The sequence below is a fragment of the Corvus hawaiiensis genome, chromosome 4 (genome assembly GCF_020740725.1).
Source record: "Corvus hawaiiensis isolate bCorHaw1 chromosome 4, bCorHaw1.pri.cur, whole genome shotgun sequence".
NCBI lineage: Eukaryota > Metazoa > Chordata > Aves > Passeriformes > Corvidae > Corvus > Corvus hawaiiensis.
The window spans coordinates 32,258,912-32,282,321 of record NC_063216.1 but is presented as its reverse complement, the minus strand read 5'-3'; the positions used below and the strand labels follow the sequence as shown (position 1 = coordinate 32,282,321).

General features: G+C 41.3%; 2 protein-coding genes across 8 annotated transcripts in view; one reads left to right on the top strand and one right to left on the bottom strand.

Moving 5' to 3' along the window:
- Positions 1–4,325, top strand: part of ANO4 (anoctamin 4) — a 177,751-nt gene extending 173,426 nt beyond the window's left edge. For all 7 annotated transcript variants that reach the window (XM_048301053.1, XM_048301057.1, XM_048301051.1 and 4 more), the window contains one exon: positions 956–4,325. In XM_048301053.1, the coding sequence (XP_048157010.1) occupies positions 956–1,147 (192 nt within the window). In that variant the 3' untranslated portion in view covers positions 1,148–4,325. The remainder of the gene's footprint in view (positions 1–955) is intronic.
- A 401-nt stretch (positions 4,326–4,726) lies between these two features.
- Positions 4,727–23,410, bottom strand: part of SLC5A8 (solute carrier family 5 member 8) — a 28,919-nt gene continuing 10,235 nt past the window's right edge. The window contains exons 6-15 of the mRNA XM_048301058.1: positions 22,841–22,981; positions 18,716–18,845; positions 17,149–17,237; positions 15,723–15,835; positions 14,358–14,425; positions 13,979–14,065; positions 12,760–12,953; positions 11,498–11,601; positions 9,701–9,786; positions 4,727–8,213 (exon numbers count right to left, since the gene is read on the bottom strand). Of these exons, the coding sequence (XP_048157015.1) occupies positions 8,082–8,213; positions 9,701–9,786; positions 11,498–11,601; positions 12,760–12,953; positions 13,979–14,065; positions 14,358–14,425; positions 15,723–15,835; positions 17,149–17,237; positions 18,716–18,845; positions 22,841–22,981 (1,144 nt within the window). The 3' untranslated portion in view covers positions 4,727–8,081. The remainder of the gene's footprint in view (positions 8,214–9,700; positions 9,787–11,497; positions 11,602–12,759; positions 12,954–13,978; positions 14,066–14,357; positions 14,426–15,722; positions 15,836–17,148; positions 17,238–18,715; positions 18,846–22,840; positions 22,982–23,410) is intronic.

The window sequence follows — 23,410 nt, the reverse complement described above, 5'->3', positions numbered from 1 at the left end:
AAGTATTTCCTATCACTGCAGAAGAAATTATTTGTCCAGGCTAAACTGACAGAAGAAGCTTTTTTTCTCTTTTTAGGTTTGGCAAAAAACCCCAACATTTAGAGTATTGTGAGTTTCTTTCTCATGAGGGAAGAATACATGGGAAAACATCTTACATTCTCTTTTCAGTGGCTTTCAAAAGAAGGGTTCTGCTTGGAGAAGAAGAAATACCCTTATTTCTCCAATCTAGAACGTGTGTCCTTTCTGAGATGGAGGATTTTTCTGTTTGTCTGCTCCTCCTCTCAAGGGAAATGAGTAAATCTCCAAGCAGCATTTTTGATCAAGCAGAAAAGGACACTCAAGCAATCCTCCTGCATCAAAGTCAAGCTTTGCTGTGTCATGCCTAAAATAGGAGGGACAAAGGATCAGTTAACTTGTACGTAATTGTCATGTTTGCTAAATAGGAATATGTCTTTGGATAAGAGACCCAGTGTAAGAAAAAAGGTTTAGGTTTTGTTTTGTGCAGATACATTACTACTTTTGTATAGATACATTACTTCTAATACTGATGCAAGCATTTATGGCAACAGGAAAGTGTTACATCATTTGATCCTCCTCTTCCTGCAGAGCAGGAAGTAATACCCGTACTAATACCAGCCCGTGTCTGAACAAGCTTACAGCAAATCATGACCTCAGGGCTTTCAACACACAGGTCATAGAACAGTTCTGAGGCCTTATTTGAACCCACCTGCTCATAATTTCTGCTGCATATTTCTGACCAATAATCCACGGACTTTGGCTGGAATTTTTGTGGGGAAAATACTTCATGGTTTGTTTTATTAAAATTTAGTAATGGGTTTGGTTTTAACACAACATCTGCCTGTAAATTGGAAAGAGAAGGTTTTCAGAACATATGAGAAGTACTTGTTTTCTTCCTAAGGTTTTAAATTTTTCATTCCATTTTTTGTGCCCACAGCACCTTGTCTTTTGCATAAAGCATCTGATCTCCTACTTAATTCCAGATCTTCCAAAAGATCTGAGAGATCGAATGAGGAGAGAAAAGTACCTGATTCAGGAAATGATGTATGAAGCTGAACTAGAACGTCTGCAAAAAGAGCGGAAGGAAAGGAAAAAGAATGGAAAATCTTATCACAATGAGTGGCCATGACAGGGTGAGGAAGAAACTGCTTAAAAGAAGATAAGAACTCATTTATAAAAAATTCCTGGTTTTCTACAGCAGAGTGCACTGAAAGGAATAGTAATGTTGTGTGCACTTAGCACATGTGCACCCCCGTTTAATAGGGTGGGTTTTGTCATAAGCCTTTTGAAATTAGAGGTGTTTCCAAGGCTTAGTCTTCTCCAGAGCTGATGTCAACATAAGCACATCAAACCAATACTGAGTCTCTGCACTCTTGCCAGGAAGCTCCCAGGCCCTAACTAAAATTCGAGGCCCTGAACTTCAAAGCAGTTAGTTATACAACTTCCAGTGCTTTACAGAACTTGGTGATCTCACGGCTCATTCTCATGAAGTTGCTACTTCATAAGCAGTGACTGCGCCTTGGCAACGTGGCAGTGTTTGTCCGTGTGTGTGGCCACCACCTGCAGCACTTGCATGGCAGCGTTGCTCTCTTCCACAGTGGACCCAACTGTGTTAGTTTGCATTTACCACCAGTTAAGGTCACGTTTGTGGACCATTTCCATTACTCAACAATACTGAAGTATTATTTAGGAGGAGATGCATGATCATGAGTCCGATCAGCTGGTCTAACAACGCTGAAAAATGTAGGCATCAGAAGTGCAGACAGATAGCCAAGCATCTAAATGTGGCCAGAAGTATCTAACTGTAGGGTCATTTATTTGGAAATGACACTGTGAAAAGTGGTAATATACGTTAAAGTTTTGAACAGTGCCTTTTCAGCTATAGGACTGTCTGGTGTCTGAAGGAATCAAATCAGGTTATGGCATTTTGCCCAGAACTGCCCATGTATTTGTGTTGCAAGATCACATTGAGCCTAGTCAGGAATTAGGATGTACATGTAAGAGAAGTCAGACGGTGTCTTAAAGACCTATCTGCCTAAGTAAAACAAAAAAAAAGACAGATGAACAAGGCCAGCAGAAAAAAACACAGTCATCCAGAATATCTACACTTGTAACACTTTCTTTATTCATCATTCCATTATCTATGAAGTCGTGGAGGGAAAAAAGAAGAGACTGCAGAGCAATTCTACACAGGCTGCAAATTAGACTTGGGCAAAATAAGCCACTGTCAACATCCTTTAGCAAATTCCTTAGTACTGAGAAATTAAAAATTTCTTAATTAAGAAATTAAAAATTTCCAGACTATTAATGCAAAAGAGTGCATTTGTAAGCTTTGAAGACGTCATAAGTGTTGGATGGAGCAACATGAATCAAAATACTGAGTGTTGTGAAACCTTTTCCATCAGTTGTTTTTAAAAGTTATTCTGGAAGCAGTTTAATAGAAGGTGTAGAATTGGTTCTTCTGAACAGACCACACAATGTGAGACCCTGTGGGTGGATACCTCAAGCTCCACATGACAATAGGACCATTTGCACCAAGACCAATATTATCAAATTCGATCTTTCCACTGCAAGGGAGAACTGAAGCTATTTGCATGAGAGGGAGAAGCTTTAATGAAAGGGAATATGGCATGAGGAAGGAGAAGGATGGAAGAAAATGTAAGCACACTCCTCTCTGCAGCCACTGCCTGCCTACACGAAAAAGCAAGGAACCTCCTCCAGTAGCAACCCACCATCCTACCTGAAGAGGATAAATGACATAGCAGCTCACTTTTATCAGCTGCTTCTGGCCTAAGCCTGAAAGTCCCATGAGACACCAAAAGCACTGAAAGAATTTCAGGATTAGTCTGTTCTGTGTTGGCTCAGTGCAAAATTGAGTGGGGAGCACAGCTAGTGGTTGTGGGGTAAATTCCTGACTAATGGGAAAGTGAACTTGTTCATCTTTCCTTCTGCTTACAGCAGCTGTGGACTCATCCCACATGGACAGTGGGGAAATAGGAGTATTTCTGTCTCTGTAAATAGGGGATGGGGATTAGGCAATGGCCTCCAATACACACATGCCAGATAATAACCAATGGGTTAGTATTTACCATCCACCACCTACAGTCTGGGGATTTTGGGGCAGGATCGCTGTGCAAAATTATATTCAGACCAAATTCTGATGAATAAATGGATTCGTTTGGATACCCTTTGTTAAATGCCTAAACCAACAGATGACCAGAGCTTAGGAACTGTTTGCTAAGTAGTAAAGTGAGACATGAGCCATGCATAAAATCAGTGTCACCCATATGAGCAAAATGGACCTTTGCAAATCCCTGCAGTTATATACAGCTTTGTCAATTTAGATCTCAATAACTTCTGAGAACTGAACTGAAACACAGTAGAATATAAACTGACTTCCACTCCAGGGAAACCACTGCAATAAAATGTGCCAAAACAAATAATGCACAGCAGAAATGCAATAGACAATAATTGCTTTTGAGGGTAGTTTTCAAGAGAGCTACATTATGATGAATTTTTCTGACAATCCATTGCTAGAAGTTGTGTCCTGCTCTGCTCTAAATGAGACCATAGGTTGGCTGTTTGCCAAGCTTGTGCTGAGTATGATGCTGCAAGGGACGCTGACTTCCCTAGCAGACCCTGAGTACATCTCTGTCACTACAGTTTGACCAGTCAAGCCATTGAGGTTTCTCTGCTGCTGGTCTGAATAGAGTTCCCTGGAGTCGTTCAGAGCTATATAGCAGAACACACAGGAAAGATGCCCCCTTTTTAGTTATTAGAAAAATAAAATACAAATAATAGTATAATAATAAGAAATGGAATTTTAATAGTTTCTAGAGAACTAATTTATGCCATTGTCTTCCTGATGTGATGATAGGTTTTGTTTAAACCTCGAGGTGACAGTCCTGTATGTTGTTTACTTATTCCAGCTCCACAAGAGCACTACCTTCACGGGAATGAGAAAAAAGTGCAACCTCAATGCATGGCACAGACATTTTACATAGCAAGCAGGACAGCACACATCAGAAGATTTACTGTGAAATCATCATGCAATCAGTGTAGAATTGTTCTCCATAGGCCACTCTTGACAGCAGCATGTACTTCATGAGCAGTTACACACCAATTTTTAAAACCAAGGAAAAAAATTGTATATTGGGACTGGTTTTCAGCCTGTTTGCTATGTTTTTTGCATTCTGTCCCATGCTGGTTTTACAGATCTTAGAATAAAAAATGTAAATGAACAACCTGGATACTCTGATAAAAGAAAAATCTAGGAATAGAATATCATCTACATTCAAGCCACCAAATACTACAACAGAAACTGTGTTTACAAATCAGTTCTTTTTTATTTTAAATCTTTCTGAGGGGAGTTACATTATTGACCATATATATTATATATATATATTATATATAAAGTATATAGAGAGATTGTTTATTTGTAAATAGAAAAATTCTATGGAGAAGAATGTCAAGTTTTCACACTTTAAAAAAAATCATCAACATAAAGCCATGTTTAATGCTTGTATAATGTGATGTAATAAACTTTAAAAATAAATTATGCATACAAAATATTTGCTGCTTGTCATTCATGAGTTTCTTTCTATTTACCTTATTTGTTCAGCAAGCAAACTGACCAGTCAGATAGAAACAAAACTTAAATGCAGACCAAAAAGAGCCAAAATCTATCACTGTTTTCTCTCTGTGGTTCTTTTGTGTATTCACATAGCCAAATATTGTTACTGTTGTGGTTTTAGCATCAGGGGTTTTTAATGTTTTTACTTAAACAGGTTCCTAATTGTTTTGTCTCGTGATCCTGCCAGATGCTGCATGTACTTTGGACGCTGTGGAGTGCTCCTGCTCCCATGAAATGAATCAGTTTTGAGCATCCCACATTTCTTTATCAGGTGAACTTTTAGCTGGGAGAGATGAAAGACCAGGGTGCAGGAGTATGGTAGAGACTCCAAGAATTATCTTGCTGCTTTTACACAGACAAGGAAGGTCCTGGCTTAGAATGCAGCTAGCAGAGGACAATATATGTTCCTAGAGAAAATATTATTCAAAAACAATGAATTGTTTTAATTAATGATGCCAATTAAAAGAAGAATATAGAAAAAAAATAAAGCCAAAGGAGTCACTTTATAGCTCTGCAGCAGTCATGGGAGATGAGATAGCAAGAAATGGGATAGTTGCAGAGGTCACCTGAAAACCATAAGGATGTTTGTCTCTAAACCACTTGCAGCAAGACATACTTCCCAGTGAAAACTCACCTTGATGTTATGATTGTGGAGCAATGGATATCACCTGGCCCAAACTTTCACTTCATAGCAAAATTAGAGTTAAATGACTGCTCAGTGCTTAGAGACTTAAGCAATAAAGGGGAGGCAAGATGGTAATTTACGTGTTTCCTCTGTTTTAAACAACTATGTGAATTCAAAGCACTGAGGGAAAAAAAAGTGCATTTTTAAAGTATGACAGCCAGGAAGATTAGTCTTCATGAACAAAACAGGTAGAAGTTACAGATAATGTAAGACAGTCTAAAGCAGCATCAATTACAGCGCAGTAATTTCAGCACAGAGTGGTGCAGAAAGGACATGCTGATGCTGTTTCACACAGCAGTGACCAGTCACCCTCTGGAGAAGCACATTCAGAGGGGAATTCAGCATTTGGATAGAGAGGGCTGTAGCCATACTGGCAGGCACACAGATCAAGTGCTTGCTGCTGGCTTCTGTTCTGTTACGGCTTACTCTCTCTCACAAAGCACAGGTATGCAGAGGCACACCAGTCCACTTCAGCACTCTGCAGCAGTGTGGAGATAGCAGTATTTACCCTCTTTCAGATCTGTGGGCTGAAAGTACCTGCTAAGTAAAAATTATGATATTCCAAGGCTCAAGAACTATTCCATAGCACAGAATGCAGTATCTGTTTCTGGGTCATGAAGACAAGGTACAAGGTTGAATGAGCTGCAGTTATCTTCCGAGACTTGAGAAGCATAGCCAGCTCATTCAGTCAATGGGCTAATTGTCTCAGAGTAACTAAGATAGTCCCAAAACAGAGATATTCCTGTCCTGAATCCTAGAAGACTGTATTCAGGATGCTATTGTTTGTCTCAGATCTTAGCTATAGGGACACAAGACATAACTCATGGGATCTATCCCATTTGACCACAGCCCTTCCACACAGTGGCTTTAGGCACTCACCTGAACCTGGAGCTGCAGCAGAGGAGTGTGAGAAAAGGGGCTGACCCTAAACTCCACACTGGATCATGCAAAGAAATGAAATCAGGAGGCAAAGGGGAAACCTGCTCCATCACATAGTTTTGCGCTGGGTTAGCCAATGGAGTCATGGCCTTGGTGGCAGGCACAGAGTGTCTGGCTGGCCTGTTCTCCTTGGCTGGTCCTTGGAGCCCATTTGTTCACTGTCATTTTCTGATCCTAACAGTTCATCTTACACAGTAGATCATCAAGTGCCCTCTGTCACAAGGGCACAAAAAAAAATTGATTTAGATGCTACAGGGCTCCAGTCAAGGCAGATAAGCTAGCACGGTGTCATATTTCAAGTTACAGCAGCTCAGTACTTGGCACAAATGCAGCACAACTTTTTAGAAAGAGTTTAAGGCACAGAATCAGTTTTTCACTTGATTCCCAAGCATGACTGCCTTCTAAGCTTCACAGCTCATCTTTCCTGCAATGGCTTTAATTTTCCAACCTGATTTTGCTGCTGTAGAAGAGTTTTATACACTCTTGTATAGCCATAGTAAAAGTCTGAAGTACAAAAACAACACAGTGGGTGTTCCTCACTGTACCAGAAAGCAAGCAGGAGAAGAAAGTAATGGGGGTTTTCACCCTCCCAAAACACCAGCGCAGTGCATGGTCTTGAGTGGATCACCTGTTAACCTTCTCTTGGCAGCCCCACCAGAGCATAAGCCATTCCATGCCCTGCAGCCCTGGAGAAGCCTTCCCCATATGCCATCCTCTGTGACCCCTTCTCCATCCTGGAGAATTGTGCAGGGGGCTCTCCCTGCCTGCCAAAACACAGTGTACACTTGCCTGATCTGAACCAACCTTGGACATGAATCCCCAAAGTGAAAACAAGGACTGCATGAACACAAAGGTCTAAGAAGGCTTCAGCTCATATCTCTGGAGAGAACCGCTATGGCACCTGCAGGTGCAGCCTTCCCTCTTGTCCAGTACAGCCAAAAGGGCCTCTTCTTTATTAACATCTCTGGTGCACTGTGCCCAGCCCAGAGCAAGAACAATCCTAGGCCAGCAAGCTGGGCATGAAGTAGAAGGCTACTGTGGTTCTGGTCTATGGCATGGAGTAAAAAGTGTATAAAGATTATCTTCTTCATGAGCACCAGCTCTGTAAGGGCAAGACAGAGGAGAAGAAGGAGATACGGCATAAAGGGAAAGACAGTACTGACTCTTACCTCTACCCACCACCAAAGCCACTCTTGCAGCTTCCAGCAGTGAGCACAGAGGAGAAGGTGCAGGTAGCCAAGAAACCAGTGGGTTAATAAAAACACAGACGACAAAACCAGCAAAATAAATATGCTCTCAGAATCAGTTCTACAGAGGAACCAGATAGCACTAAATATACCTCCCATACAAAAAAACCCCACTGTTTCTTGCAATCTGATATGGTCCCACACCCTAATCTCTTCATACTTTCAATGCCTTAAAACAAAAAAGAAAAATAGCAAACCAGAAAAACAGCCACATCTGGGTGAACAGTACTCTTCCCAAATAAAAATTTCACTCTGAGGGTGAAATGAGATTAAAAGCAGATATTTTCCAGGAAGCTGAAGAATATCAGGCAAATATTTCACATAGAAACATTGCTTTAGGCTCTGTCACCAAGAACCAGAGTGAGAAAGTGAGGAAGTGCAAGAAAAACCTGATTCCTTTCTTGACTAATGTCAAGGTCATGCAAGGGCAATGGTGTCAGGAAGTGCTCAGCAGATGCCTGCCCATGACCCCAGCAGAGCTGGTAACTGACCCAGACCAGGAATGTCAACAGTGCTTTACATGAACAAAACCGTCCTCGTGAGCTGACATGCCCTTGTGTCATATATGAAGGCCATTGACTTTGTTCTTATCACTTGCAACATCCATTTCAATGTGGCTGAAGGCAGGGTTGTCAGTTCCTTCGTCTGCCATGGTAAATGGTTTCCAGTTCAACACTTCCACTTTCTCTGGCTAAAAAACAAAAGAGAAAAGCCATGCTGTGAAGCAGAAGGAACAGTCTTCCTCTCTTTGATCTCTCTTTGGCCAGCAGAGTCAGGCCTGACATGCAGAGTGCCTTGCAGGAAAACAGAGCACAAATACTTACTCATTGCAGTAGAAGGTATTTTTCTAGGGGCATGGGAAGTTTTAATTGCATAAGGTACTAATTGTGTAAGATGTTCTTGTCACACAAAATGTTCTTGTCCTGCAAACTGTCTAAAGTGCTTTTGGGTGTGCAAAGTTCTAATTGCTGTTTTCATGTCTAGTGATGTGTCACCACCAGGTCTTTGAGCTATTGACTCCCAACCCTTCATCCTTGCCCCATCTTTGACAGGAAGAGCAGATTAACATGCATCATTGTCACATTTCTGTTAAATATAATGAGATGTTGAGCTCTTCATGTGCAGAAAGTTGCTTAGTTAGCCCTGATTTTTTTATCTCATCAACTTTCTGCATTATTTGTGATGCCAACCACTTGTTATTCAGCTCTTAGCCATATAAGAGACAGATACTTGTTTCTGACTCCAGGCATAAAATAAGTATGGCTGTGGACATTAGCTTCCATGTGTGTGGTGGACTGTTTTGTTTTTTTCAAAAGACTTCAGGGATTAAATTCCCAGACAGTGGAAACAGATGTTGGCCCATTAAACACAGTGAATGACAGTAACTGGATAGTTGATCTCCAGTTCTGACATGGACAAACAGCATTACAATAGTATGGTAAAATATCCCTTTTTTCACACTGATGTTCTTATCCAGAAGCTGAAATACATAGGACCATACCAGAAAGAGTCGTCAGGATCGAGGAAAAACATTCTGCAAACTCGACCATCTTAAAGATATGATTATTGCCTGTACTGCAGCACTTGAAGAGCACTTAACAAAGCTGAGCTTAAATGTTCAGCTGATATTGATTGAAAAGTGATCTGTAGTTTAATTTAAAAAAACATAATTTCCTTGTATTCTCCCTTCTAAGGGATGTTATTACCCAATAATGTTTCCCCTTTTCTTTTTTGTTAGGGTGAGAGCTAGGAAACAGATGCACTGACTAGAAATGTCTTCCCTCAAACAGTAGCCAAAGTTACAAACAAATTCAGACCTTAGAGAACACATGTTCACAAACAAAGGAAGCTTTGCTGAATCCAAAGTGTGCCTTGGGGGAACTTCTCAGAGGCCAGTTAGGGAGTATTTTAGCAGAAACATGGAGAAAACTGTCCCTTTTCTCACTTGCTGCTCTGTTGTTGACTGAAGTTAAGCTGTGGCAAAACAGAGCTTCCTTGCCCATGGCAGCTGCCTTACTTCTACCTGCCTTGTGCTCTGGTACTGCCTTAAAGCAGGTAGTCCTATCATTCAGTATCAGGTGCTATTCATCCATTGGAAAAAGTAAGCCAGAACACTTGTTTGCCTTTGTCCCCAGGAGGAAAGATTGATTTAAATCAAAGATGCACAATTACACTTACTTGCTCAGTTTCAGACCGTGAGAAGTTGGACAGGAAATCTTCCTTGGTCAGCAGGAATTTACGATCTGTGTTCTGCTTTAGTCCTCCTACAAAACAAGCAGGTTTTAGTCAGCCAGCTTTACACGTGCAAACCATGTGTCAGACTCCAGCTGTGGGCACCAGGCCAGGCAAGCAGGACAGAGTCATGCAGCAAAAGCCTTCAAGCCATCACAGACCTTAGGGACCATTTCTTCATCCTGCACCTCTCAATATATAAAATGATCCCTCAAAGTCTATTTGAAATGCCTTAGCTATTTCTTAGTTTCCTAGACCCTCCTCAGATTTTCTATTTTGGAAAAAAAAAAAATGAATTTGGCAATCACCAGAAATGAATCCCATATAATGATGTCTGGGACTACTCTGCCAGTCCAGGAGCTGTGGCACCAAGTGCTGCTCTAAACCCTGAGCTCCAGTTCTCAGCTCCTTGTCAGCAAGACTCCTGTCTCCAAACTCACCAGCAATTTTTATAGTGAATTACTTAAGGGCACCCCCAAGGTGGGGGGATGAGGGTTAATGGGATGTTTGGGTATTTTTAAGGCATGGAAGGTTACCTGTTCTTGGGAAGGAAACAAAAGAGATGCAGGTGCTGGGAATTAGCTCTCCTTGCCACCTGATGCTTAAATGGGATCTTGCTCCACAAGAAGCATGGTGACACTATGGTTGGGTTAACTCTTTTGTGCTTCTGTTTCTTGGGCTGAATAGTTCTCATCTGGATTTAGTGAGTTGTCTGGTTTTCATGCTTAGTTTTATGGCCTGTAGGTAACCTGATCCCTACCTGGTAAAAAGCAAAATTTGGCTACAAGCATCACTATAGCAGTGGGAAGAGCATGTGCTTGAAAGCAAGTGGGGAGCAAATCTAAAAACTGAGAAGGAAAAGAGTAGAAAAGCAGAAATGTAACTTGTGCTTATTAGTTGTAAGGCACAGGGAAATTAATGGAAGTGAATTTGTCTACTGAGTTTGGAGTTTCATAGTCCTGGAGTGGCTGTAGATCAGTCTAAAAATTTGAGATCTAACGGCCTCAAAGATGAGGGCTGTTACATGAATCTGGCTGGGGATACCAGGTAAAGCTGTGAGAACAGCTGGTTTTTTGCTGTTTCTGCCATGCATGAGGTAAATGACAAATGTACTTTGCATCTGACCTGGATGCAAGAGTAGTGAGGCCATAGGCTGGAACTGAACTCCCCAGTCTTACCCATGGCATGCTGCTGTTTCCCTTTTTGCAGAAGTACTGGGAAAGAGAAGGAAGCTAAAATAGCCATGCAGAAGATCTGCAGCTCTTAGGCATGTTCTTGAGGAATGCGGTGAAAAGCATGCACTCTGTGGATGCAGGCAACAGCCCTTGAGTGCTCTGAACTCACTGAAAGTAAAACTGCTTTTGTTCTCTGGAAGCATGGGTGTATAGCCTTGCTTGGAGTTGTTGCCATGTTCAGGGACACCTCTTAAACCTCTAGCCTCTGCAGGCATCTAATATAACAGGAAAGACAGACATCCTTTTTTTTTTTTTCTTTTTTTGTCCCTTAGGTTTAAAAATATGCTGAAACTTCTTTCTCTTTAGAGACTTGTAGTAACTTTTGCTGTGAGCAAAGACCAGGAGTGGGATGCAGAAGTGCTGAGGGGAGGAAATTAGATGTAGGATGGTAACCTTTACACAGGGTTTGCAATAGGTTACTGGCACTTGCTGTGGCAGTGACAGCTCTCAGAACATCTTAGTTTGAAAGAGATCTAAGACACATTCAATCACAGCTCTGGAACTGTACCTGTTAGGAGGCTGATAATTATTCCCACAACTACTGTGACAAGTGTCCCAATCGTGCTGAAGTAGAGATAAGACAAAGAATACCAGTTGTCTGCCAGGGCAGGCCTGAAATAAAGCAGAAAAAGTGTTAATCTCTCCTTTCTTGTTCCAAACAACTTGAAAATGTCTGTTTCCAGACAGTGTATAAATACAGAGATACTTTTCAACCAAGTGACCTGGTAATCTTGAGCTACCTCCATACAATATACATGCAGTGAAAATTTGTTCCAAAATTTGCAGAACAGGTTCCTTTGTAAGAGACGAGGCTAGTCAGTACAGTGAGGCAATGCATGAGACAGAGCAGGTAAAACAGGACAGTCCTGTCTCTGCTATGAATCTAGTGCAAAGCTGAACACTCCAGTTAGCTGGATGAAGGGATTAGTTTCTTTAGCAAGGGTGATGTTATTTGAAGGAAGGGACACAAAAAAAACCAACAAGGAAATCAACCCCACACAGCTCTAAACAGCCAGAAACAATAGAGGAACTGTCTTCACACCTTATTTTGTTCTTCCTGACTGTGCTCTGTGTCAACAGGTGCTTCCCCACAGCCAGGAGCAATGCTGGAGGGCTCATGTGAGAGGTGTGGTATATGAAACCGGATGTTGGGCACCCAGGTGTGTGTCAGGGTATCTCTTGATTGTACAATGCTCTAAGGTGTAAGGATTTGGAAACCCTAGAAATATGTTTTTTCAGTTTTTTCCTGTTCCTGCTGTTCCCTATACTGTCATTCATAACTGTTAAACTTATTTATGATCACCCAGAGTAAGACATTTGGTAGTTGCAGAGCAGAGGAAATCCCTTATATTGTGCCCATTCTGAACGTACTGAATAGAACTATTCTGCACAAAGTTGCTCTAGGTAGAGCTGGTAACTGGCATTTTGCCCTTTAACTGCCAACTACTTTAATTCATGCGACAGACTGTGGAAGTTAACCCAGTAACTATAAATGATATCTTTGTTTAAAACTGTGGTCCACAGTAAGGCATGCCCAAGCCTTTGAACTCAAATAGTGAACTGAAGCTTTTCAGATCAATAAGAAGATTCACTTTGACTTCTGTTCTGGGATAACTCAGACAAACTTTAGTCCGATAGGAAAACTGCTGCATCTCCAACAGTGTGGTAGGTAAACCAGAAAAGGATAGTTATAATAACCCAAATACAGATGTTTGTGTTGCTTAAAAAAACCACATGCTTTGTTGAACTGCACCTGATGAACTCATATACCTTTCTGCACCTGGTGTGCTGAAAACCGTTGTTAATGGAATTTCTGTTGATGTTGTATTTCCTGAGGATATATTACAGCCTGCAGTCGAGAGATAGAGTGGCTTGGTCCTCTCTGGAAGTGGAGGATAAATCTGAGATCCAATTCCAACCCAAAGTGAAATAGTGAAGCCACTGACAAGACCCACAAATGCCCCCTGCAAAACAAAAAGTCAAACTTGAATTTACACGAAAAGCAAAAGATATCTGAAAGAAACAACAACTAGATGAGTAAGAAATAGTCAAGATAATCTAACCTGTAGTTTCCATAGCAGAAATGAAATATACAGTTGGGAAGTGCTGGGGAGTTTACTTCATTTCCCTTTGGGGAAATACAATGTTTCCTCACAGGTCTCTTTTTATTTGGCCGGTAGATCTTTACAATCAAAGGATAACTTTGGCCTGCATGGTATATGGGAAAATCCTGCTTTATTTGAGGCCCTCCTTGAACAAACACAGAAGCACTTTTTCAATTTCCTCATGTGACTTGTTTTAGCAAAAAGTCTCTCCTACATCAGGGGTAAGTGGGGTTTTGGCTGACAGCTAGTAAATTTTTTATTTTTTTACTTTAGTATATATATAAAATATATGCAACTGTAAAGAGGTGAAGATCAGTGATTAGTAAACCTGGCAGAATTACTATTTAGTAATCCTGCCAGACTAACCCATGGACCATATTAACAAAGTCTGTCAAATCCTTTTTTTGATGGAAAAGTTTTTTTCTCTGGAAATGAAAATCTTACAATACTGAAGCACTCTGAGAATACCCCAATTTGGTCTGCAAGTGCTTAGACCCCATTTTCCTGGCTTGACTCCCTTTTGCTCAGACAGGCCAGCATTCTCTGAGCCTACTGGTTGTTCAGCTATATCTCAAGATGCGTTGTCCCTGCTTCCAAAACCGGTTTTAAGAGATCCTTGTCAAAGTTTCATTTTTATTCAGATTATTTTCCCCCGTCTGGACATGTAAATCTCTTCATGGGATGAAAATTCAAGTTCCTATACAGCTCTGTTTGTCATTTCCTTGGGATAAGGAAGAAAGGGAGCAAGGGGAAACGCCCTCATGGAAAGTATCAAAGACATCTCCCTTGCTGCCCAACATCAAATTATTGGTGGAAAAGGGGGAAGGAGATGCCCAAAATTATCAATAAATTTTGGATGAACAGGTCTTTAAATTTCTACTTACAATTCCATTGGCAAAGGAGCAGAGGATTCCCAAGGCAAACAGTCCTAAAAGGGGACCACCAACCATGCCAAAAATGCTGAGCGCTGCCTGAGGAAGGAAGAAAGTCTGCTATCAGATGCTGTGCAAGGAAGGTAAAGCCTCCAAAGTGGCATAGGAGAAGATGTTGAGAAAGAAATTACGTGACTTTTTAAAGTGGTGTGTACTCAGCTGCCAGGATTTGATATATGGATGCTTAAAACAGGCTGAGCCATGGGCAGTTTCACATTAGTACCCAAAAAAGAATAAAAACTAATCTCATAATGGTATCCAGCAATTATTTTCTTACATAATTTATTCTGGGTCATTCAACATGGGCTTGAAAAAGCTGTATGACACCTACCTGCAACAAGGCTCCCAGAAGAGATGCCAGTGCAGCCATAGCAATGCAGACTCCACCATAAAACAGGCCTGTGTGTGAAAGGCAGAACAATGTGTAAATCTGCCAAAGTTTGAAAATCACTACGGGAAAAGTTTCCGTGGCTCCAGCATCTCCCAAATAAATGTGCTAACACCTGGAGTTTTTCTAAGAGAGCCTGAATTGGCCAAAAGGTCAGGTTTCTGTTTACATTAAGAAGAGACCATGCAAACTTGACAAAATCCTCTTTCTGTGTATTACTAAAGATTAGTTAATAAATGTCAGCCATATGGATTAGTCATAGTGGCAATAACCCACTTATTGTTCATATTTCTCAACTAATCTCCTGTGTCCTTGTCCTTATTTTGAGGGAACAATTTTCACTTCTCAGTCTAAAGTCTGGAGAGGAAAGGAGTAAATGCAGATCACTGGGAGCTGGCACAGTGACAGAGAACATCCCAGGTCACCAGGACATAGTATCTCTTTCCAGGAGCCGTAACACTGGCTTACTTGTTTTTTCACCTCCGCCCCTGATGAGTTTCACTGCTCTAGCAAGAGGTTAATCTCACTCATTGCAATGTGTCAGGCAACTCATGATACGACAAACAACAATTTTGGCATAAGCATTGTTTGCAACGTTTAAGAAACTTCTCTTGGGTGAAAATATTTAATACTTGTTACCCTCCCACCAGTCCGCTGTGCTTACTGGTATGGGCCATGACACCATGTTGGGACTGAGGTATTCCCATGTTTACTACAAACACTTTCTTTGGCTACACCTGCAGCTGGTCACAGACAGTACAAGTGGCAGACATGGCAATTGCACTTCACAGATTTAAACCATCTGCTCAGCCTAGTTCTGATTCTCTTTTGAGTTACATTAAGCAGAAGAGCTAAACAGAGTGACAATCTGAGAGTATGTCAGAGAAGATGTGAAATTTCTTGTTCTCTGGAGTATTTTTGGGACACAATGCTACAGCTTGCATATCAATTCAAAATATTTGTTACAGAACAGCTTCCTTTGCTTCTCATTTTTGACAGACGAAAGAAAAATAGAAGGTGTTTAAGTCAGAGATATTTGGCTTTGTAGAATTGCGAATCAACACTTAACACAGAAGCAGTGCATCTTTCCTTATTAAAGATCAAACAGGATAGTTTCCTTTTTTCCTTAAACTCATTTGTCCCCCATCTGTGTAAAACCTACTCAGCTCATCTTATGTCCCCAAAATGTTGTACCAACATAGTCCCACTGGTGTGAATGACTTACTCCTGACATACACTGTCATAAGCAAGATCTGAATCAAGCCCTCGCTTCATAATAAAAGCAGAAAAAATGTTTTCCAGACATACTCATCCCCATGGAAATCCATGACAGCTTCTTTTCAGAGAGCGATTTGAAGTAGGGCTTAATGAGGTCTTCAACAGTCACAGCAGCCAGAGCATTGATGCTGGAGGACACCGTACTACAGAAGGCAAGATTTATACAATATTTTATATCTTAGAAGCTGAAATAGTAGATAACAGGTTACTGGCACAGAGAAACTGCCACTGTCTAGAACAGTGTCAGAAAACTAATGCAACAGCTGCATTGGTTGAAATAACTTATTATTCCAGGTGATGCACTTAACAGCTTAGAAAAATTGTTTAAAATAATTATTCTTGGTGAAGACAAGGCATATACTGATGAAAAGTTGGGCTGGGCCTGAGAACTGAATAGACATATCTATTACATGTGGCTAGGTTGTAAACACTACTGGTATAAATGATACCTTCACAAATGACCTACAGTATATATCTGGGTAGGTAAAATTCCCACATCACTAATTACTTTTAATGCACTCTCAGAGGAGGATTCAGATAATCTAATTATGGTCACCTAAAAATTAGGCATCTAGTCCAAACTGAACTACTGCAGGCTCCCTGTGGGGTCAGAGAAACCAGCACTCCTAAGGCACAAACCAGGTGATCCTTTGTCTATGTGTACCTTGCTCTTGCAAGCCACCAGCTTTTCTTCAGCATGTGAAAACAAGTATTTTGGCTTTTCCCTTTATTTATGTAGCTACGAGTATTCAGAACAAAAAAAAAACCTTATTCTGGTGTCACATTCATAAGTTTCTTAATTTCTATCTGCTTACTATTGTTCAGAGCCTTCCTTGAGAGAGATAATGTTCCTTAAAGATACTCCTTGGGAAAGCTGAACAAAAAACTCCCCAGTATGGGACAGAAGGGTATCAATCTGTCTCCTATAGTAAAAATATATAGTGATATATAGTGATTGTTGTTTCATCAGATTCATTCAAGACAACTGGAGGCCCAGGAACTCTTGTAAAGAAGTCTCTAAAGATCAGGGGTGAGGAATGGCTTTGAAATTATGCAGCTTTGAAACTGGAAAATTAAAGATGAGCAATAGGAAATTTCTCCAACTGTAGCTATTTGGTGTAACCACCCATTTATAATACTCAAAAATTCCTATAGCAGAGGGGCTCTAAAAGCACAGAGAAGGATCTGTTAGTGTTTTTTACATCACATGTGGCTAGCTGTTTCTTCATGCTTTTAGTAGGGAACTCCAAACAGCTTTGAGTCCTAGGACCCATATCTGGGAAACTATGGATTTTTAAGCTGCATCATCATAGAGGTTATAGTGCTTTTTTTAAAGAATAGAAATTAGCTAGACAAAGAAACAAGTACACAAGTTTTAGTATAAATGCAACTTTAGCTCCAACAAAAAAAAGGTAAAAAAAAGATAGTAGTTTATTATTTTAGATTATTAAATTACCTTAATGTCCCACTGTAGGCACTAGCCACAAAAAGCCCTGGCATTCCTGGAAAATCATGCAGGATATCCAGCACTAGGTATGGCATTAGCTGAAAAATTCAGATTAAGAAATATTACCATCTTGCCCTAATTTTTCATCTTATCACTGTATTGGTTTTTTACAGCCTTCTCACTGGCATTCTGTCCAGCTGATCTAATTTTTAATGTCCTATCTTGCTCTATTTATTGGTTTTCTACAGAGAAAACCAATCCTTAAATGCCCACTAGAGATACAGAGAGTCTGTTGAGACCCATAGCTGGGGTGCCATGCCATCAGGACCTTGCTGTCCAGTGACAATGGTATAGGAAGCTAGGGCTGGGCACCAGGTAGTCTGTACTGTACATCATTCTCTTGGGGGGGTTGGGTGCCACAGATGCTTTTTCTGCTGTTGACTCCACAAAAAGGGGTTTATATACAGTCCAATAACCTCAGATATTGGTACCTGAGATCAATTTCCTTATTGGAAACTGTGTGCTATTTTTTGACATTTGCAAGAGCTGAGTGCTGAAAAGAGAGAGGAATTTTAAGATTTTCTTCCTATGAACCATTTTTTTTTCCACAGACAAGTTGATATTTTTAGTATCTTGCTTTCAGCTTCTACCAAAGGAATTTGACTGACAGGAGCAACTTCATTTCCTTCCGGTTTCCACCTTGGCTCTTATTTTATTCTACCCTTAAAGACCAAGTGGTCCTGCCTCAGATCCTCCATTGTCTGTGTTCTTCTCCTGGCTTTCCAGCTACTGTCCATTGGAGCACTATTCAGAGCCTGTGATTATCTTAGGCTTAAACATACAAATAAAACTCATTTGATTGCCTTGGGCCCTGACTCTGGCCAGTCTATGGGCTGCCAGAACTCTTGCTCCTCAGGTAAACATGCTGCTCAAGGTCTATTTAGGGAGAGGTCACCATCGTGGTGAGGTGGTTTCTCTGCAGCACAGTTTGATTGCCCATCTCTCCTCCAAAGGAGGGAAGGATTCACCATCACTAGCAAAGAACTGCCTGCTGAGAGCCTTCCTCCAGGTGTGCGCTTTGGGAACAAGTATGTTCTTAATCTGAAAAGGATTTTGCCTTCATCAGCCCAGAGGAATTTAGATGGCACAAAGCAGCTCACCAGACCCCGCAGTCACTCACAAGGGCACTGCTGCTCTCTTCCCCTCACTTCTCTTCAAAGCAGTTTCGTACAATGCTGGCCCTCCTGAACCAATTTTGGGTGAAAAACCCACACATTTGCAGGGGTGGGTGGACTGAGCGCTCTCCACTTTGCAGCTCTCCTTGCTGCTCACCTTACCAAGTGCTGAGAGACTTGCAGCTCCAGGATGGCTGGGAAATGCAGAGATTAACCAGTGCCAAGGATGGGTCTGCTGCTTTCTCCAGGTTATTCCCTCACACTGTGGTCTCAGCCTGACACAGGACTCCAGCATGTCACTACTTCCAACCCCCTGACTCTTGAACAGCGTTTGTCTGGTTATTATGGCTGCAGAGGAAGGATACCTTCTCACCACCTTCCCCCGGAATGTGGGGCCCTACCTGGTCGAGTGCTGACACCTGATTGGCCGTCCATGGGTCACAGTCTTTGTAGATGGAGTAGAGGGCCAGCCCACACAGCGTGGCACAGACCAGGATCGCCCAGAGTCCCACCAGGTTGATGTAGAGGGACCTGCACCAACACACATGGAAACACCATGTTACAGCTCAACATCCCACAGAAGGACCCTGCCAGGGCCAAGCAAGAAAGTGACCGTGCCTGCACTGAGGAGACTCCCTAGTCAGTGATTGCCTGACGGCAAGGGAGTCACCGTATGACTCCCAGCATTTCACCTGGAGAGAGACCACATTTCTAAATGTACAAATGTCACTTCTGCTTTTGGTGTCACAGTCTGAGCACTTGTCCCCTGACAATGGAGATGGTGGGAGCGATCCCCACACTTCATTATGTGTACAAGTTGTATATTGCAGGCAGCAGGTCAGAGGATGCTCTTTCCCCCATGCCACACCCCTTGACAAACCCAAAGCAGATTTGTAAGGCAGGGTGCCCCAGATCCAAGTGTGGAGTACCTGATAGCACCAGCATTCCTTTGCCTCTGGAGCTGTAGTATCATGCTTACACAATGCTGGAGTTGTCCTTGTAAAGCTACAAATCTCCCATTTCCTCCTGAGACAATCTCTGTGGGAATCAGCAATGAGAAACTGGGACCTGGGACCTGGTCTGGAGCTGCCTCTGGCTGCCACTTCCAGAGAGCAGGGATTTATCAACAAGGTCAAGGCTTCCCCTTTAGTACCAGAAAGTCCATCACCTCCCCACGTCCTGATGTGAGCTTCAGCTTCAGCTAATGGTGAGACCAGAAATGTGTTTTCGTCAGGCATTAATGCTGCCTTTGCCACACAACAGGCAGCTTCTACTGGCAGTAAAAAACACATTGTTCTCCTTGCTCAGTGAGGGCTTTTGCTAAGAGATCTAAGTCTCCGATTTTCTCAAACGTTTCTAAGCTCTTGATGTGATGTCACAAAATTCTTGGTATCTCCAGGGTCACAAAGTTCTTCTCACCTACAGTGGTCAGTTCAAGCAAACATACCCACTGGGAGCTAGACCTTGAAAAACAGCGTTCCTTTCCAGCAGTTGCCTCCTGGTTATCTGTGTATCACTGATAGTGATATAACTTCCTGACAGATCACATACCCTGGACCTGTAACAATTGGTAAGACTTCCTCTGAGAGGACCTTTGGTTTCTGTGCAAATATATCCATGCTTGCAATGCTTCAGGAGGCCTTCTAGTGCTTTTGGTTCCCAGGAAGCTAAGGGGCAACAGCCTTTGTATTTCTGTAGCAGACCAGCAGGATTAATGAAGAAGTAAACCTAACTTTATAGGCCTTGTTAGACATTGAAATGGACATTTTCAGAAAGGCATAATGTGGATTAACTCATTGAACTATCAGTTTTATACAATAGAAAAGTTATTGGCAAGCACAATGCAAACTCTTAAAAAAAGACCTATATAAATAAAAGCTGATTTACACATAGTAGGGGAAACTCTGCATTTTTGCCTTGTATTTGCAATTAGGGGTGGTCTAAACATAGAACCAAGAGAACTTTAAATTTCTCTCTAAACTAATTTAGTAAAAACGAAGCAGTCCTCTTCTCATAGATGCTTATATATTGATTGGATGTCTTGCATCCATTTAGCTGAAGCTGTTCCTGCACTGGCATAATCTATGCTGATATAAAACACCCAGAAACTGATTTAGCACAAAATTTAACCAATGAGTAAAATCAATCCAACTTTTTGAACAGATGTAATAGAATAATTAGCCTAGAGCCTGTAGTAAAGATTAGAAAGTCGAGAGAAACACATGGAAGCAAAATAAATTGTTTGTCTTATTTTTAAGCAATTCTTGTTTCTGAACTGCATCAGTGCTTGACAGAGAGCTGGGTTTTTTTGTTCTGATTTACATCCCAGCTCATGGTACACCCTGTGACTAAGCACTGGAGAACAAAAATTGTAGCACTGTCAGAGGAAGGTGTTTCCACTAATTCTGCATGAGTAACATGGGGTGGAGTTTGGGTGAAGTAGGCATTGTGACTGCAGAAGGCTTGTTTTCAGCTGTTTGTTTCAGTCTGGCTCTAAGACCTTAGCACGGAAATATGCCAGCTGATGACCTTGAAAGGGAAGTAGAGAAAAACATGTTGGTATCCCATATTTTTCTGACAGTGTAGCTCTCCTGCTCTGAGTGCCTCTTGTCATTCAGATATAAGCATTATGTTCAATTTGCCTAGTGATTATTTGAAGATGACAGAATGTGCTCCTACCTACTGGTGTTTCTTGAATGGGGTGAAATACTTTCCCAAAGCCTGAGAAAATTCCTGTTCTTGTGCCACTGTTAAAGGCCTTCCCAAAACCTGCAAGTTGGGATCTGTGAAGGAATAATTTTCTGAGCTCTGATATGTTACTGTGCTGTCTTAAAAAGGCTTACAGTAAATGGCATGGGGGTACAAAGCCCTATTACTTTGATCTGATGACATTTTGCATTTCTGTGTACAGATTAAATGGCAATAAGAGGTACAGGCCAACGACATGACCTGCCAGATGTGTTTAATTACATTTGCAAATAAACTAGATAGTCATCACAGAATAGCAGTGTTTATAGTTGTGACAAGCTGCAACTATTATGCAAAATCATTTCTCCATGCAAAGGAAATATCTTGCACAAGTGAGGCACAAGCAGGATGCAGTGGAGTCCAACCACCCATGACAACAGGACAGGGCTCTACTGATTAAGGCTCCACAATAACTAATATGAGAGCTATAAATTCCATCCCACCTTCTACAAAACCAGATAGCTTCCAGCCCTGGCCAAAGCTGCTGCAACAGCTCAGAAAATCTACCCTGAGGCTGCCATGGTGTCAGATTCCTTTTGGTCACACTCTGCTTCTGGGACTCTCTGGAGGTGTCTCTGCTTGGAAAGAGGGTAGGAAGGGTGCAAGAGAGGGGCACAGCCCTAAGTGGAGCAGGTGCTGGGAAGAACAGCCTGACTGGCACACAAATCTGGCACAATGTACGTGTCTGTTCTCCTATACGCAATTATTCCAGGGAGAGTTACACATGTGGGATGTGCCTCCTGCCTCTGCAGTGCTGAGAACCTAGAACCCAGCCACGTGCCAGAGACTGCAGAGAAGCGATGCAGTGCGTTGGAGATGTGGCAAGGAAGGCTGGAGATGTGCCTAATAATGAGCATCAGTTCATTCCTGTCTGCAGCACAAATGGCTGAAAAGCAGATTTCCTTTACTGATATAACCAAAATATTTCAGTTGTAAATGGTGTGTAATTTTGTGGGTATTTTGCTAACTTTATGAAGTGAAAGCCTTCATAATGCTTCTTCTCTGTGTGTCACTGTACCATAGAATGATAGAATGTATAAGGACTATGGTTATGATGTGTGCTCGTATATTTCTTCTATAAATGAACTTTGTGAGATCACTAGTAATTCTTAAATCTTGAGCTGTTAACTAACGGAATGATACTAAAGATAAAGGTAAGATAATAGAGCTAGTAAATATACTCCATTCTAGAGTAAAGGCTCATCAGAAATGCTGGCATTCAAGGAAAACAGAACCCTCTGCCAGATTCCACAGTTAATTCCTCAAAAAAATATGTCATGATTATTATGAACACAAAATACACGATTCCTCAGCAATTTTATCACTGAATAAGGCATTTCTGGATTTTCTCACACCGATATTCATTGTTAGGGAAAATTTTTTTAGTCTTTCCTTATGCAAAATCCCCACGCAATGATTTAGGTTTAGTAGAGCAGCAATTCAAGATACTGTCTTGATAAGACTTCAGCACAAGTACTATAATATTTGGTCTTTAGGTTGCACATAAACTTATTGCAGCTATTTCTGTGTGAGAATACTGGCACAGTGAAACATTCAGGCACAAAGTTCAGCGGTACAGCAATCACATGTAATTCATATACCAGTACTTATACAGGTACAAATTTCTTCTACCTGGTCCACAAAAAAGAAGGCAAAAGTTGTTACCCTTTATAAATGCAATTTATATAGACAAAATACCCCTACATTTCTTCTAAAAAAATATCTCTTACAAGGAACAGCCACTGCTAAATTCAGACAGTTACTTCAGACAGACTTACAATTTTGCGTGGAATCTGTTTTTGCAAGCAATGTATCTCTGGACTTGAGACTGGTTAACCCCGTATATGCTAGTCCATGTGAAAGTCCCACCTATAACAATCGTCCAGAAGGTGTGCCTTTGCAAAGGATTGGGATTAAAGCTACAATGAGAGGAAAAAGAGAAAACAAATTCAGAATATGAAAGTCTTTTTAACCTTTTAACCTTTATGCTTAGAAGAAATGATTTCTCCGTGCTTGTTCTCATACAGACCTTCTTAATTTGGCCAGATTTTGGACATTAAGTTACTCTAACTTTACGTGAAGTCACAGAAAGCAAATTTTAAAACTCAAGAGCTGATATCCTGAGCCAATGAAACACTCTGCACTGTCCAAAGGTGAAGTTGGAGAGATTTATTTGCCTATAGACTACAGTCTTATGTAAAGTTGTATGATGCCTGTGATGGTTGTGATGAAATGATGCTGCAGTAAAAAGTGTAATATGGCTGCTTATCTAGAGGGACATCAGTCTAACACCAGTATAAAGGTGTGTTTACAATCCCAGCCTTTGTGGACAGAGCCTCTATAAAACA